Source organism: Myotis lucifugus, unplaced genomic scaffold (genome assembly GCF_000147115.1).
Source record: "Myotis lucifugus unplaced genomic scaffold, Myoluc2.0 scaffold_190, whole genome shotgun sequence".
NCBI lineage: Eukaryota > Metazoa > Chordata > Mammalia > Chiroptera > Vespertilionidae > Myotis > Myotis lucifugus.
Window position 1 is genome coordinate 46081 of NW_005871238.1, and position 14756 is coordinate 60836.

General features: G+C 46.2%; 2 protein-coding genes across 3 annotated transcripts in view; one reads left to right on the forward strand and one right to left on the reverse strand.

Annotated features, from left to right (window-relative positions):
• The window catches only part of GPR89A (G protein-coupled receptor 89A), a 32753-nt gene extending 30486 nt beyond the window's left edge, over positions 1 to 2267 (forward strand). For both annotated transcript variants that reach the window (XM_006096867.3, XM_014462764.2), the window contains one exon: positions 75 to 2267. In XM_006096867.3, the coding sequence (XP_006096929.1) occupies positions 75 to 281 (207 nt within the window). In that variant the 3' untranslated portion in view covers positions 282 to 2267. The remainder of the gene's footprint in view (positions 1 to 74) is intronic.
• PDZK1 (PDZ domain containing 1) lies at positions 1680 to 14188 on the reverse strand. The gene is made up of 8 exons (XM_023760686.1): positions 13979 to 14188; positions 12855 to 13104; positions 10896 to 11032; positions 9927 to 10122; positions 7065 to 7261; positions 4225 to 4422; positions 3288 to 3578; positions 1680 to 1733 (listed from the first exon to the last, which is right to left on the reverse strand). Exons 1-8 carry the CDS (start codon positions 14186 to 14188, stop codon positions 1680 to 1682), a joined length of 1533 nt encoding a protein of 510 aa, XP_023616454.1.
• Between the last annotated feature and the right edge of the window lie 568 nt (positions 14189 to 14756).

Sequence of the window (14756 nt, forward strand, 5' to 3'; positions counted from 1 at the left end):
TATTCAACCACGGCCTTTGACCCGTCCCTCACTACACGCAAAGTGACGTGTGGACTGGCATGTTTGACTTCCAGGGCATGTACTTCGTCTCCTCGGTGCTGCTGATCCGCATGAGCATGCCCCTGGAGTACCGCACCATCATCACCGAAGTCCTCGGGGAGCTGCAGTTCAACTTCTACCACCGCTGGTTCGACGTGATCTTCCTGGTCAGCGCGCTCTCCAGCATCCTGTTCCTCTACCTGGCTCACAAGCAGGCACCAGAGAAGCATATGACCCCTTGAACTCACGGCTGTTGCAGACTGCGAACAGGCCAGTGGTGTCCGCATTTAGATAGAACAAGGGAAAATGGAGGGGACCGGGGCCTAGAATTTTTTATACAAACAAGATGCTGCGGTAGCCTGTTCCACCTGCAGCTATGCCTTCCTCTCAGACCATACAGTGACCGTGAGCCGCGCTGGCTGGAGCAGAGCCAGGTGACTGAAGCTGGTGCTCAGCCGGGAGGTTCCTGTGGGTTTAAGGCTGGTGCAGCGTTGTGGGGGGAGAAGGACACTGGAGTCCGGGGTAAGCGAGTCTGCGGTAGCGGGGCCACGCATGTGGGGTTTCTGCTGAAGTCGAGGTTCACACGGAGGAAGTTTTGGCTTCCCTGAGATTGACTGTCATTAAAATCCGAGATTGTAAGTCTGGCCTTAGCTTTATTTCATCAAGGACAGCTCCGTGTTTGCTTGTATGATCTCACATGAGTTAGCTTCCCCCTCCCCCCCAATCCTTACCCCATTAAAATAACCAAGAGCTTGTCTGTTCTTTCCTGGGGTAGGATGGGGTGCAACTGAAAGAGATTCCACCAAGAGAGATTTCAAGGGTGCCGTTTTTCCTGATTTCCTTTCACTTAGTATCATGTAAGAGTGAATTATTCTACATTCAATTAAGTAATGATGGCTCATATTTTCTTCCCTTCTGCCCCTCATACTGTGGGTAAAACAATGAATAACTAACTGGAATAGTCACTTTTTTCTGACTCAGTTTCTTCATCTATAAAAGGAAGATGTTGGAAAATTTGTAGAACACTCAGAAATGCCATTTAAGAAAAATCCTTAATTTTACTACCAGGAAGTCTCTATTACTAAGGTCTTATTCTGAATTTTATTTTGTTTTTGGTTCCTAGAGGCAAAACAAAAATTAAAGCATAAAATGCTTACCAAAAACAAACACAATTCAGGTTAGATCAGCTAACAGGGAAGGTTCAAGCAACTCAAAAGACATTTTTAATGGCATTTATTTTAGTAACCACACATTCTTTAAAAAGCATAATTTTAATAGGCAAACTCATGTCCTTTAATTAGCAGCTTCACATTTACAGATTCATGAATCATCTTTGGTGCTCAAGGAGCCCATAGAAGTAAGAGATGTCATCATACAGAGAAATACAGTTACGTTGAAGCTTGGAAGAGATTACATGAAAAGAATCTGGTCCCGCCTTAGCTTCTCCTAAGTTGACCATAAATAAGCCGTCGGCAATAGGCACTCGAGACAAATGACAACAGAAAACAATTGCACGTGATGGGCCGGTTTCCAGAGCGTTTTTCACCAGAGACGGCAGGTGGGTGGCCGTTCATCCCTTGGAAAGGACTCCGATTAAATACCCAGAAACAGCGCTCAGCCACAGCCATTGTTCGTTCCCATCACATCCTGGTATCCTCAGAATTGGAAGAAGACTGCGAGGCTGTGCTGTGGGCCTGTGCAAGAGAAGGCGAAGGGTCTGTGAGTGCTGGAGCGTGGATGTAAGCCCGGGGGTAGGGTCGTGACTAGAAGCCAGGTGACCCGACTTCTACACTTGGCTTTGCTTTCAGCTTGCTGTCTGAAACCAATTTCCTTTCTATAACTGACTCCCTGCAGAGATGTTATAGAATTCTTGAAAGACAATGAGAATACTTTCTTGTTAAGAAATCTATAATATGGTCAGTGGCTATTATGTGTGCCTTGTCTGAATATTTGTCTCTCCCCCAAATGCATATGGTGAAATCCTTATCCCCAAGGTGATAGAATGGGAGGGTAGGGCCTGGGGGTGTGATGAAGTCAGGAGGGCAGAGCTGGGATTGTGCCCTTAAAAAAGAGGGCCCCAGGGCTCCCCAGCTCCTGCCACCCTGAAGGGGCAGAACAAGAAGTCCGGGTCTGCAAACCTCGGAGAGGCCTTCATGGGCACCAATCTGCCGGCACCTTGAACTTGGACTCCCCAGCCTCCAGAATTGTGAGAAATAAATGTTTGTTGTTTACAAAGCCACCCAGTGTATGGTATTTTGTTACAGTAGCCTAACCGGGCTACGACAGTGGGTGTTCCTTAAAAATTAGTATTTTTGTATTACCAGTCGGAAGAATTACATTAATGTAATGAAAGAAAAATAGTATTAAACTTTAAGTCTTGGCTTTGCCAAATGTTTCCTTTATGAACTTGGATAGGTCAGTTCACTCTTGGACCTCAAGTTCATCTATGAAAAGAAATTGGACAACAACAAAAACTGAGATTTACCAAGGAATTTATCTAAATACATACAGCATAGTGTTTGCTCTTCCCTAGTAATAAAACTTGAATACCTACCAGTTATTTTTAAAACAACTCTGTCTCTAACCACCACCATTCCTTTTACACTTACTGTGCACAGGGCACTAGCCGAACCACTTTAATAGTCTTAGTCAATATAATCCTGATAACAGTCCCACAAATTATCCTTGTTTTATAGGGGAGGATACCAAGGCACAGAGAGAGTAAATCCACTTGCCCATAGCAGAACCAGAATTTGTACATAAATAGTTAGATTCAAGTTCCATTCCCATTATAATTTTGATAAACTTATTTCTTGTCCACTCTGTGCTATGAAAAATAAGAAATTTGTTGTTCTTGTACTACATCCTGTCCCCTACAATAACTTGGTTTGTCAGTTACCTTTACATGACCTTTTTTAGTATTGTAGGAACTCTGTGGTAAACATGGACATGAGATGCACTTAGTTAAGGTCTTGACCATACACTGGTAAGTTAGATCATTAAAAGAAATGTGTTGCCCAGCTGGTGTGGCTCAGTGGTTGAGCATCGACCTATGAACCAGGAGGTCACGGTTCTATTTCCAGTCGGGGCACATGCCCGGATTGTGGGCTCGGTCCCCAGGGGGGCCTGCAGGAGGCAGCTGATCAATGATTCTCTCTGTCAGTGTTTCTGTCTCTCTCCCTCTCCTCTCCTCTCTGAAATCAATAAAAATATTTTTTTTTAAAGAAAAGAAATGTGTCACTACTCACTCGTTCTTTTGCCACGTGTGAGTCGAGCTCTGACTCCACCCATGTTTCTTCTTTGGAAACAAGGGGTACATCCAGTGGGTCAGCCATGGAGGAAACAATAGGGATTTTCTTTGCCTGGAAATAATCGTAGGCCTTCTTTCCACAGACTAAGAGCGTGACATTCTTCCCACTGCTCTGGATTCTGTCTATCACCTTCTCATAGAGTTCGTCCAGCACATTCACCCCGTTCACCTCAATGATGACGTCCTCATCCTCTAGCCCCGCCAGCTGGGCAGGGCTGCCCTCCTGCACCTGTGAACAGAGGGTCGGAGTTGTCACGTTCAGACACAGATAAGGGAAGTTAGCCTCGCTCCCTTCAGGGAGATGAGGAGATGAGGATTTATTCCTCACTGTGTTGTGACTTCTCCTTGAGGTACAGAAGTCGAGGACAATGCTCTAATGCTTTCTGCTTTGAAGGCTACAGCTTCTGTACTCCAATAAGTGGTGTTGCAGTGGTTGACTATTGTGTTATATGTCTTCTGGGTTAAAGGTATCAGACATCATAGGTCCCTTCTGCAGGCCCAACGTGAGAGCCCTAAGGGCAGTCCTGTTCCGCAGGCCCTACAGCGAGAGGCATCATGCCCGTGCACAGAAGCAAGCAAGCATCACCCCGTCAGTGCTGATGGTGACTCACCTACAGTCATGCCAGCTCTACTTGATTTGAAAGTGTCCACAGACGACTGAGTGTAACAGATGTTAAGAAATGAAGGCTGTGAGCTTAGGATGTACTAAGCTATCTTAAAGGGGCCGGGACCATGACAGCAATTATTTGAACCCAAGTGAGACACTCAACGCCGGCCATCAATGTACCCCTTTACTAAGCCATCAGTGAGTGGGAGAAGCCCGCCCTCCGGATGGTGGCTGCGGTCACTGGGCTGCGGGAACCGGGTTACCGTACCTCTTTGACAAATGGGCCTGGCTGACCCCGAATCGCATTTAAGTGGAAGCCGTAGCCATTGTCACCTTTAACCAGCCTGCACAGCTTTGGCTTATGATCGGGACTTGAGCTGGCCAGAGGCGCAGGAACCAGGGCCTCCTTGACAGAACCGTTAGGCAGTTGTTGACTTTGATAGTAGAGAAATGGAGAAAAATGAGCCTTGGGAAAATAAAGGGAAGAAGCATTAATTGTAAATATGAATAATTACACTATTAAATGTGCTGATTTCTTTTATAAGGTGCATACATGTTCCACTCTTCCACATACATGATTGTGGGCTGAAAATTTCTTGTTACTTCAACCAGGAAAGGGATGAAGGAAGACTGAGCTTTGTCATGGAGCAATGTGTATAAACATGTAAACAAATGCACATGTCTGTAAAATAAAGTGTTGTACAAGGATCCAAAAATAAGCCTAACGGTGATAGTAAGCAAACCACTCAACTGCCGAGGGTTAGCGACTTGCCCTCTATCTCATGCAAGTTAGGTCCCTCTGGCCTTCCCCTTCAGTAAGCACTTCAAAGCTCCTTAAACACGTAGAGAGAGTAATACAAGACCCTATATCGCATCCAAAGTACAGACAGTGAATTGACGGAGGCAGCAATCATATGGTCACATGGTTTCTCCCCCACTACCTCTCCAGCACTGTGATCTATTGTACTCTATTTTACTAGTTATTGTTGTAACGATTAGCTGACACCTCTTTATGCCAAGCTCCTCACTCACTCACTATCTTTATATATTCCTAATCCATTTCAACTCCCAGAACATCCATGCACAGAAGGCAGTGATCGTCTTCAATATAGAAGAGGCATTAAACAGGGAACATATGACTTTTTTTTTTCTTTTTTTTTTTTTTTTTACAGAAATAAGAGCTTAGCCCCATGGCCGGCAAACTGCGGCTCACGAGCCACATGCGGCTCTTTGGCCCCTTGAGTGTGGCTCTTCCTAAGTCTTAGGAGTAGCCTAATTAAGTTAATAACAATGTACCTACCTATATAGTTTAAGTTTAAAAAATTTGGCTCTCAAATTTCAATTGTACTGTTGATATTTGGCTCTGTTGACTAATGAGTTTGCTGACCACTGGTTAGCCCAGCCATTGTGGCTCAGTGTTTGAGTGTTGACCTATGAATCAGGAGGTCACAGTTCAATTCCCGGTCAGGGCACATGCTCAAGTTACAAGCCCGATCCCCAATGGGAGGCAGAGGGTGAGGGTGTGCAGGAGGCAGCCAATCAATGATTCTCATCATTGAAGTTTCTCCCTCCTCCTCCTCCTCCTCCTCCTCTCTGAAATCAATAAAAATATATTTAAAAAGAAGAAGAACTTAGCTGACTGGGTTTTAGTTGAGAGGATTAAAAGGCTAGATTTGGGTATACTGAGATCCTAGATCAGTAAATTGCTGCCCACAGGTGCCCAAGACATTTGTGAAGTGATGAGTGAAAAATGAAGCAATTGAAAGTGAGTACAAGTTGTGCTCTCCCCTAAGTCATCCTGTTCAGCAGCCTGGCTGAAATTAGATTGGAGGGCTCCGGTTACCATCTGTCTTACTAACCACAAGACCAGGGCTTCCTTTCTAAATGAGAGTACCTCATTTAGAACCTTTCAGTTACCCAGTTCAACTAACTCCAGACCTTTCAGCAATATGCTTGCAAATTTTCTACATTTCTGTCCCTCTTTAAAATGTGGGAAATTATCAGTAACTCCTTACATGCAAAAATACCTTTGACATCACTACCCAAACAAGCAAACCAGTGGCAGCTAATTCTAGGCAAAGTACAATAACATAAAACTGAGTTTTTATTCTCATTCAAATATTTGGGTATCTAGTATGTTACAGGAACTGATGAGGTGTTTGCTTTATTCACTGATATATCTCAAACATCCAGCCCATGCAACTCACTTTGGGGGGAAGAGGGAGGAAGAAGATGGGGACAGTTATCTTTATAGATCAAAGTTCTCTTTTTTAACCAAAACATTAAAATTATAGTTAACTCATTCTGTCATAAGATTAGAAGTTGGAAAGGATTCAATGCTAGAATCTGCTTTACAACAGCAAGAGCAGTGACCTTCTGACTTGACCTTTCCTACCAACTGGGACCACTGCAGAAATGGCTTATCCTGTTCCCAGCAGCTTCAGTTGTCCTAAGCCAAAAGCTCGCTCCCTACAGCGTCTCTATCTGATCAAGCTACATCCCCTAGAACACCTCAAAAATAAGTCTGCTGCTTGTATATAATGGCCTTTCAAATTATTCCAAGCTGTTTAATAGCCCTGTCTAGTCTTTTACATGGGGTGGTCTATAGCTTAAAATCCAATTGCTCCCTACTTAGGAGAGTTAAGGCTTCATCTGCCTATTTCCAGGCTACTGTTCATAGACTTTTTCTCAGATCACCAAGAGTAATTCTGGCAAATGTATGCAAATTCTTTCAAAATCTTGAGTCTAAGGACTTAAAACTTATGTACCCAATCACATGGCATTCTCTTACCACTGCCACTTTGAGCTTCAAAAGCAGCGTTAATATGGTCGTTGTACACTTTCCAGGTTGAAGATCAAAGTGGTCATTTAAACCCCCAAATAGAGACAATGACCCAGCCAGGTGAGATCAGCCAGACTCTCATCAGCTGACAATGAGTACCAACGCTGACACGATGGACTCACAAAGGGAGTAGCCAGGGTGGTAGAAACAAGCTATTCATGGGCCAAACAGCATTGGCTAAAAATAAGGTAACGTAGCCAGAGTTGGAGGGCATTAGTGAGTGGACCCAACCTTAATGCATGAATACAGGACCTTGTATTACTTACCAGCCTGTATATGCTGTCCGTCTCTTTGTCCACTACCAACAGGGAAGTCTGATCTCCACTCTTCCTGATCATCTCCACCACGCTGTCATGACTGAGGGATTCCACAGACTCGCCGTTGACAGCAATTAGCAGGTCATTGGCCTTCAAGCCAGCCTCCTCTGCTGGACTTCCAGAATCTATGTCTTTGATGAATTGACCTAACCATCCCCAAAACAATAAATTATCAGAAAGACTCCTAAAAAAACTAGGATTTCCTGCCAGAGCCCAGGGCCCTAATAACATAGAGTAGGCATGCTGAGTCCAACAACTGTTTCTCCCACTGGCTCCAAAAAAGCCTGTAAGCCCCCTATGCAGTCTCATCCCCGGCTCAGGACTCGCTCCAGGAACAAACCCAGCCTATCAACCACGAAAGGGTCTTCAAGAAAAGAATCACGTTTTACTAAAAGTGTCTCAAACTCACTCTTGTCAAGAGAGCATGCTAAGCATTAAGGGTCAGCGAGTTCCCAGAAAGTCAGTGGGCATACTTGTACCCATATGTCTTACGTAGACAATAAGCCATAAAAGGAGGGGAAGGAAGAGTGAAGAACCAAACCCTAGGAAACCCAGCGTGACTGTGTCTGTGTGTGCGCGCTAAGGGTGTGTCTGTAGCCTTTTCCTAACCTGAACTGTCTTCACCGGATGCCTCCATATCGCTCACACTTTTTTGGCCCTCGCACGGTTTTAACAAGTGTTCGTTTCACTTTTGCAGCTGGCTGTTGGCCGTCTCCAACTGGATATCCCGCAGATCCCTCCCAACGTAATCTATTCCCCAAGCCCCTTCTCTTGGTCACCTGTTGGTGGGAGCACCATCGTCCCGCCAGACACTTGACAACTGATTCTTCCTCAGCACCCACTCCCCATATCTGATCACCTACTAAGTCCTTCGATGCCACTTTAATATCTTACACTTTTCTTTGGTCCCACTTCCCCTCCATGCAGTTTGTATTAATTAGTTCCTGTCTTGGATTCTACCTAAACAGCTACTGCGCCTGACCAGCTGCTCTCCCTGTCCCTGATCTTTGCCGTCTCCTGCAGATTCATCTGGATGCAGAGTCTGACCAGGTCACTCCCCAGGAAAACAGCATGAGCACTGGCTTTGGAGCTAAACGGACCTGATTTTGATCCCAGTTTAACCTTATATAATCACTGCATCTTCTCCAAGCCCTCAACTTCAGCAATTCTTGCAGAATTATTAGGAGAAATTAAGCCCCCAAGACACTGTAGGCTTAATTTTCTTCTCTCTGGCACTGCTCAAAAAAATGTTTAACTCCTCTTAGACTATCGGATCAAGTCCAAACTCCTCCACCTGGCATTAAAGATCCTTCATTGTCTTTCTCCAACTGACCTTTCTAACTTGGTTCCCTGTGTGGATGGATGTCAGTCACACTGTGCCTGTGTTTCCTTGCTTTGTTCACACAACTCCTATCTTTCTGGGACAGCCTTTCTTGTCCAAATTCTACTCATACTACAAAGCCCAAGCTCAAGTGGCACCTGTATTATGAGGCCTCCCAGTACCTTTCTAGTGAGAAATGCTTGCTCCACCCTTGAATTCCTTCAGTTATGGACATACGTGTGTTATCTCACTAGGAGGCTCCTTGACTGAAGAATTCATCTGATTCACTTGATAATCTCAAAGGCCCTGGGGATGTTTTTATATAATATCAACCAAATTAATATTGGATGAATTCATGTAAACATCCTATATAATAAAAGGCTAATATGCAAATTGTCCCCTTGACCAGGAGTTCGACCAGAATTCGATTGCCACCCCCCCCCCCCACCAACTGGGGGCGGACCCCACCCATGCACGAATTCATGCACCAGGCCTCTAGTATAAAATAAAAAGAAAATAGTAAACCTCCAGGTGTGTGACAGTTTACATGGCCTGAACCTACATTCTTTGATGTATTCACCTTCCCCATTATCCTTGTTGAGTTACAACGAATAAGAAAGATTCCTGCTTCTGTTTGAGTCTGAGATCCCAACCCGTACCCGTGCCTCAGACCTGGTGGTGTGTTGCAGCTGCCTCACCAGCTCATGAGCACCAGTTGTGCACAATACTTCTCAACTTTGCATTCTATGCCATGTTGGTAGCTTGAAATCAGTAGGGGTATTTATACCACAAACATTAACAAATATATAAATTAGGGCCTTCCCCCTGCCCCAGAGCCAATTTAGCAGCATACTAATGCTCAGATCCAAAATTCTACCTTATTCTTCTGCTATGGAAACCTGGGGGGTTCCCAGGATCCGGCCCCCGTGTGACATGGAAACTGACCCAGCGCCCTGGCTAGTTTTGCTCAGTGGCTAGAGCAGTGATGGCGAACCTTTTGAGCTCGGCGTGTCAGCATTTTGAAAAACCCTAACTTAACTCTGGTGCCATGTCACATATAGAAATTTTTTGATATTTGCAACCATAGTAAAACAAAGACTTATATTTTTGATATTTATTTTATATATTTAAATGCCATTTAACAAAGAAAAATCAACCAAAAAAAATGAGTTCGCGTGTCAGAGGTTCGCCATCACTGGGCTAGAGTGTCGGCCTGCAGACTGAAGGGTCCCGGGTTCGATTCTGGTCAAGGGCACATGCCCAGGTTGCAGGCTTGATCCCCAGTAGGGGGTGTGCAGGAGGCAGCCAATCAATGATTCTCTCTCATCAATAAAAAATTTTTAAAAAGAAAGACACTGACCTAGCTATGCTTTCTAGCTTCTCACGCCCCGCTCCGTGCTGGGGTTGCGGGCCTCATGGCGCTCTGGGCCAGGCTGGGATGAAGAACTGGGTGATTACCACTGCCAAGCGTCCGCTCTCCTCCTCCTTACCTCTCTGTTCCGGGCCTGCCCTCAGGTAGAAACCATAGCCATTGCTTCCCTTCTTCATCTCAACCACCCGGGGCTGGTGGGGCAGCAATTTCAAACTGGCTGTTTCTCTCTTGAGTTTGATATTCAGCTCTCTATGGTGCTGGTCCGTTTCCTTGTCCACCAGCAGGAACGTGACGCGGCTTCCTGACTTCCTCACCTGCAACAACACACACAGGTGAGGGCCAACCCCAATCTCCAGAAACGACGCTGGGAAACAGGCAAGTCTCTGCCCGAGGCCTCTAGATTCAGCAGAAAATACGGGATGTAAGAGGTAGGTGTCAGCTGTTGAACTGCCGCCTCGCTGGTACTTTGCTACCTCCACGTCCACAGTTGTTGTTGAGCTCCCTACACCAACGCTAACTGAACCCAAGGAAGAGCTGGAATTCAGAAAACCCAGAAAGGTACTTAGGGGAAAGCTGGGAAAGGAGTTTGGAAAAGAAGAAAAAGTAAAGTTCGATTGTGAAGGATTATTCTACCAGGAAAAGACTCCAGAGGATCTTAAAGGAAAACCTCGGACTGTTTTCTATGAGTCATAGGACTGTGCTGGGACCTAAGATCTGGGGTAGCTGCCTCCCAGAACTCCCCAGCTTAGCTCTGTATTCCTCGCCACATTGGTCATCTTGCAGCTGGTATTCAAATAGTTTAGTAACATCGGGTCAACAGTAAATTTACTATAAATTCAGAGGGTGCTCCCAAGCAGGTACAGTAAGATTTAAAAGATAAAGTTAAAACACTTGTCTTCAAAATAACATGAAACTAGCAAAGGCCTTATCCTCAAATCCTAGACACTGCTTAAGCCACCAGCGAGTCTGTTTGCTCTTCATACAAAAGGGCCACTTCCCACCGTTACATCCCTCCCGTCATAAGCTGTCACTCCTGCCTCCCTGTCACCTCCAATGAGACCGAGAGAAAGGGAAGGCAAGAAAGTACCTTTTCAACCACTTCCTCGTGAGTGGCATCTTCTACGTTCTCTCCGTTCACCTCGATCAAGTGATCATCCGCCAGGACACCCGCTTTCATAGCCACACCTTGTGGGGTGATGTCAGTCATGTACACCCCCTTTATACCTGAAGGAGAGTAGGGGCGGGCTGAGGTTACAGGAAGTACCACAGTTAACGGGTTTTCTCTCAATATTGTAAAATTAGAACGTCCCATGTTAGAGCTAACTCAAGTAGCCTTTAGCTTCCGATTTAGCTTTATAACTGCAGCTCCTAGCCAAGCTCGCCACAGCCGTTCCTCAATTGGTCTCTGTTGATATGAACAGAACTCCTGAGCCCAACTAAATGCAAAGAAGGAATCGCAGGTGGCTCTTGCCTCTTGAACCAGAAAGACCCAAATCCCACCCGTGCTGCCTCCCTGACTCGTACCCCTCTCTGTTTGTGGAATTGGAAGACACCCCCTCCATTCTGTCCTCTTTCATCAGCACTGTCATCACCCATCCCAGACCAGCGGAGCCCGTGAATGTCACTGACTCAGGCAGAAGGGGCCAGAGGCGCGGGACGGAGGGGCGCATATGTGCCTGCCGGCAGATTCGCAGGTGGTGTGATGTCAAAGTAATTCTGTCCATTTTCTCAAGATATTAATATTCAGTCTAGGTAAAGAGTGGCTTTATAATGACTAAATACATTACTTGCAAGAATAACAGTAACTAATTAAACTCTACTTTCCTAAACACAGTTCTCCTGCTCCTCCTTAGATCTTTCTCATGAAGAAAACATGTTCTTTGTGAAGCTAATCTAAACCATTCCCCATGCCACTAGCCCAGGGGCCTAATGAATAGAATCTGTTTTTTACCATTTTACTGACAACGGACATCTGAGAAATGCCAAGCTGCCCAATCACCAACAAGCTTGAGAAACGCCTCTCATATCTAGCTTGTGTCTCTCGCTACAGGTTTTCCATGATTTGCCCTTTATCACTTACCAAGTTACCCACAACCAGTGCCTCTCCAGGGCCAGGAATGGAGGAGCAGCATTAGAGGTGGAACCACAAGGTTCCAGCCTTGATCCCACAGAAACCACTAAAACCATTGTCAACTGGACGCAGGTCAGCCTGCACCTCTGAGACTCCAGAAACAGAACTTCTAGGACTTCCTGATGGTGGGGGGTTTTCAAATCACTATGTACCTCTCAGCTAGGGGTCAAGGGCACACCTCAGTGCGGCTGGGCCACAGCTGGGGGTCCTACTTCAACGTCATAGCAGGTGGGGATTTTTTGCAGTATCCTCAACAAGAATTTCTCGAATACATGAGTGACAACCTGGGTACTCCAAGATATGAAAAGAGATATTCTTACTCAAAAGTAGCTATTATGACTCAGCCGGTGTGGCTCAGTGGTTGAGCATGAACCCATGAACCAGGAGGTTGAAGTTCAATTCTTGATCAGGGCACATGCCCTGATTGCGGGCTTGATCCCCAGTAGGGGGCATGCAGGAAGCAGCCAATCAATGATTCTCTCTCATCCTTGATGTTTCTCTCTCTCCCGCTCCCTTCCTCTCTGAAATCAATAAAAAAAAAATTAAGTAGCTATTATGAAGAACCTCCTTCTTCTTGCTTATTTCCCAATCTTCCCTCCACCTTTACCTAAGGAAGCTAGAAGAGAATACCAAAAAGCATCAATGCTCTAACCCTCTGGCCTCAGAGGCTCAGCCTAACAAACTCTGGGGTTCAGGAGCACCCAGTGCCACCCCCTCCCCCAACCCTGCCGCTGTCCAATGTCTTGATCCCTCATTGCACAATTGTGCAAGGCCAGGGGAGGGCTGGAGAGGAGGGAGAGAGTGTAGCTGCTGTGGGGTATCCATAGCAACTGAAAAGTTAAGTCAAAGAAGTCATTCATCGCCAGCATCATTTTCCTGGAAAGTCGGTTGTTTGTGCCCCACCCGCGAGCTTACCTTGGACGGTCTTCAGAGAAAAGCCGAAGCTGCCCCCCTCCTTCACCAGGTAGCAGAGCCGTGGCTGGGTCCACGCCTGGGCTCCTCCGTTCATCACGGGGGGCAGTTTCTTATCATTCAGACTTGGCCCCTTCTGACTCTGACCCAGCTCTTTCAAGTCTACCTTTTCTCTCATGGCTTTCTCATAGGAATCCCCATCCAGAACTAGAAACGTCACTGAATTCCCGCTGTTTCGGATCAGATCCACCACCTGGGAGGAAGGATAACTTTAACCAATAACCTGTTAACCACCAGAGGGGCGTTGCTGGCTCATTACCTGGCCCTGACGATTCTGATAGCGGATCCGTGACACCCAAATGGTCAGTAGATAATGCCCAGCCATCTCCTGAGGGCCCACCTGAGAGCCCTGTGCAGATTAGGAATCAAGAGTGTGACCGCCCCTGCCCAGGGGACTCTTAAAAGGACCAGTCCTGCCCTGGCTGGTTTGGCTCAGTGGATAGAGCATCGGCTTGCAGACTGAAGGGTCCGGGTTCGATTCAGGCCAAGGGCACATGCCCGGGGTTGTGGGCTCGATCCCCAGTAGGGGGTGTGTAGGAGGCAGCCAATCAATGATTCTCTCTCATCATTGATATTTCTCTCTCTCGCTCCCTCTCCCTTCCTCTCTAAAATTAATAAAAATATTTTTTATAAAAGGGCCGGTCCTTTCAAAGGATAAATGCCACCTTAGAGCACAACAGGCCCCCCCAGGTCTATGAAGACAGCATGGAGGAGGCGGAGTTGGGGTAAGGTCACTGCATGAACACACGTTATCTGAGCCTCCACTTCTCATCTGTGAAATGGGAATGTGTACCTCGTGGGTTGTGATGAGGATTTAACAAAACAATGAATATGAAATTAGTTCCTGTGCTAGGCAATATGCAATGCATTTCAGACCTGACATGGTTGAAATCCAGGAATAATGTGTACAGTTCTCGGTTTAGTGTGAGAGACTCGATTCGCTGGCAGAAAGCACAGCCATCAAGGTGCCCTGCCTTGCCAGTGGCAGCCAGTGACCCCAAAACAACAACCAGCAAAGACTGGGGACTGGAGAGGTCCTGGAGGAGATCCCACAAATGCCCGCCCACCTGTTTATGTTCTTCCTTGTCCACGAAGACGCCGTTGATCCGGAGAACTCTGTCTCCATCCTGGAGCCCCGCCCGCTCTGCGGGGCTGCCCTTCTCCACCACCCGCACCAGGTGGCCGTCGGTGTCCTTCTCAATCCGCAGGAAGAAGCCGTAGCTCTGCCCTTCTGGTTTAGACAGCTTACACTCCCGGGGGCTGAAGGTGGAGGCCATGTCTGTGATGAGAAATAAGCGGGTAAATCTGTGGGAAAGAACATCTAATTGGAGTGGGAACCCTGTCCTCCAGCCCCTATCATTTTCTTCTCCTAATCACACCAAATCCAGACCATTTGAGTAGCAACACTGGGGGTATAGGAGGCCTCCTTCCAGGACTCACTAATGATTTCCAAATCTATTTCCCCAAAGACAACCTCTTTACTTGAGCTTCACATGCCTATATTTGTGTGGGTACTAGACACAGATGCTTTCATCTCAATAGCTCCAAAACCAAATTCTTCTTTGTCCCCTGACATAAAGAAATTAGGTCCAAATACATGGCCTAGAACAGCCATGGGCAAACTACGGCCCGCGGGCTGGATCCGGCCAGTTTGAAATGAATAAAACTAAAAAAAAAAAAAAAAAGACCGTGCCCTTTTATGTAATGATGTTTACTTTGAATTTATATTAGTTCACACAAACACTCCATCCATGCTTTTGTTCCGGCCCTCCGGTCCAGTTTAAGAACCCATTGTGGCCCTCGAGTCAAAAAGTTTGCCCACCCCTGGCCTAGAATGTTTAAGAA

Coding starts and splice junctions, on each gene's coding strand:
- PDZK1 (XM_023760686.1), bottom strand. CDS start 14,188: ATGGCCTCCACCTTCAGCCCCCGGGAGTGTAAGCTGTCTAAACCAGAA. Junction 11,033..12,854: donor TTCTCTGAAGACCGTCCAAG/GTAAGCTCGCGG, acceptor ACTCTCCTTCAG/GTATAAAGGGGGTGTACATG. Junction 10,123..10,895: donor ACGAGGAAGTGGTTGAAAAG/GTACTTTCTTGC, acceptor GTGTTGTTGCAG/GTGAGGAAGTCAGGAAGCCG.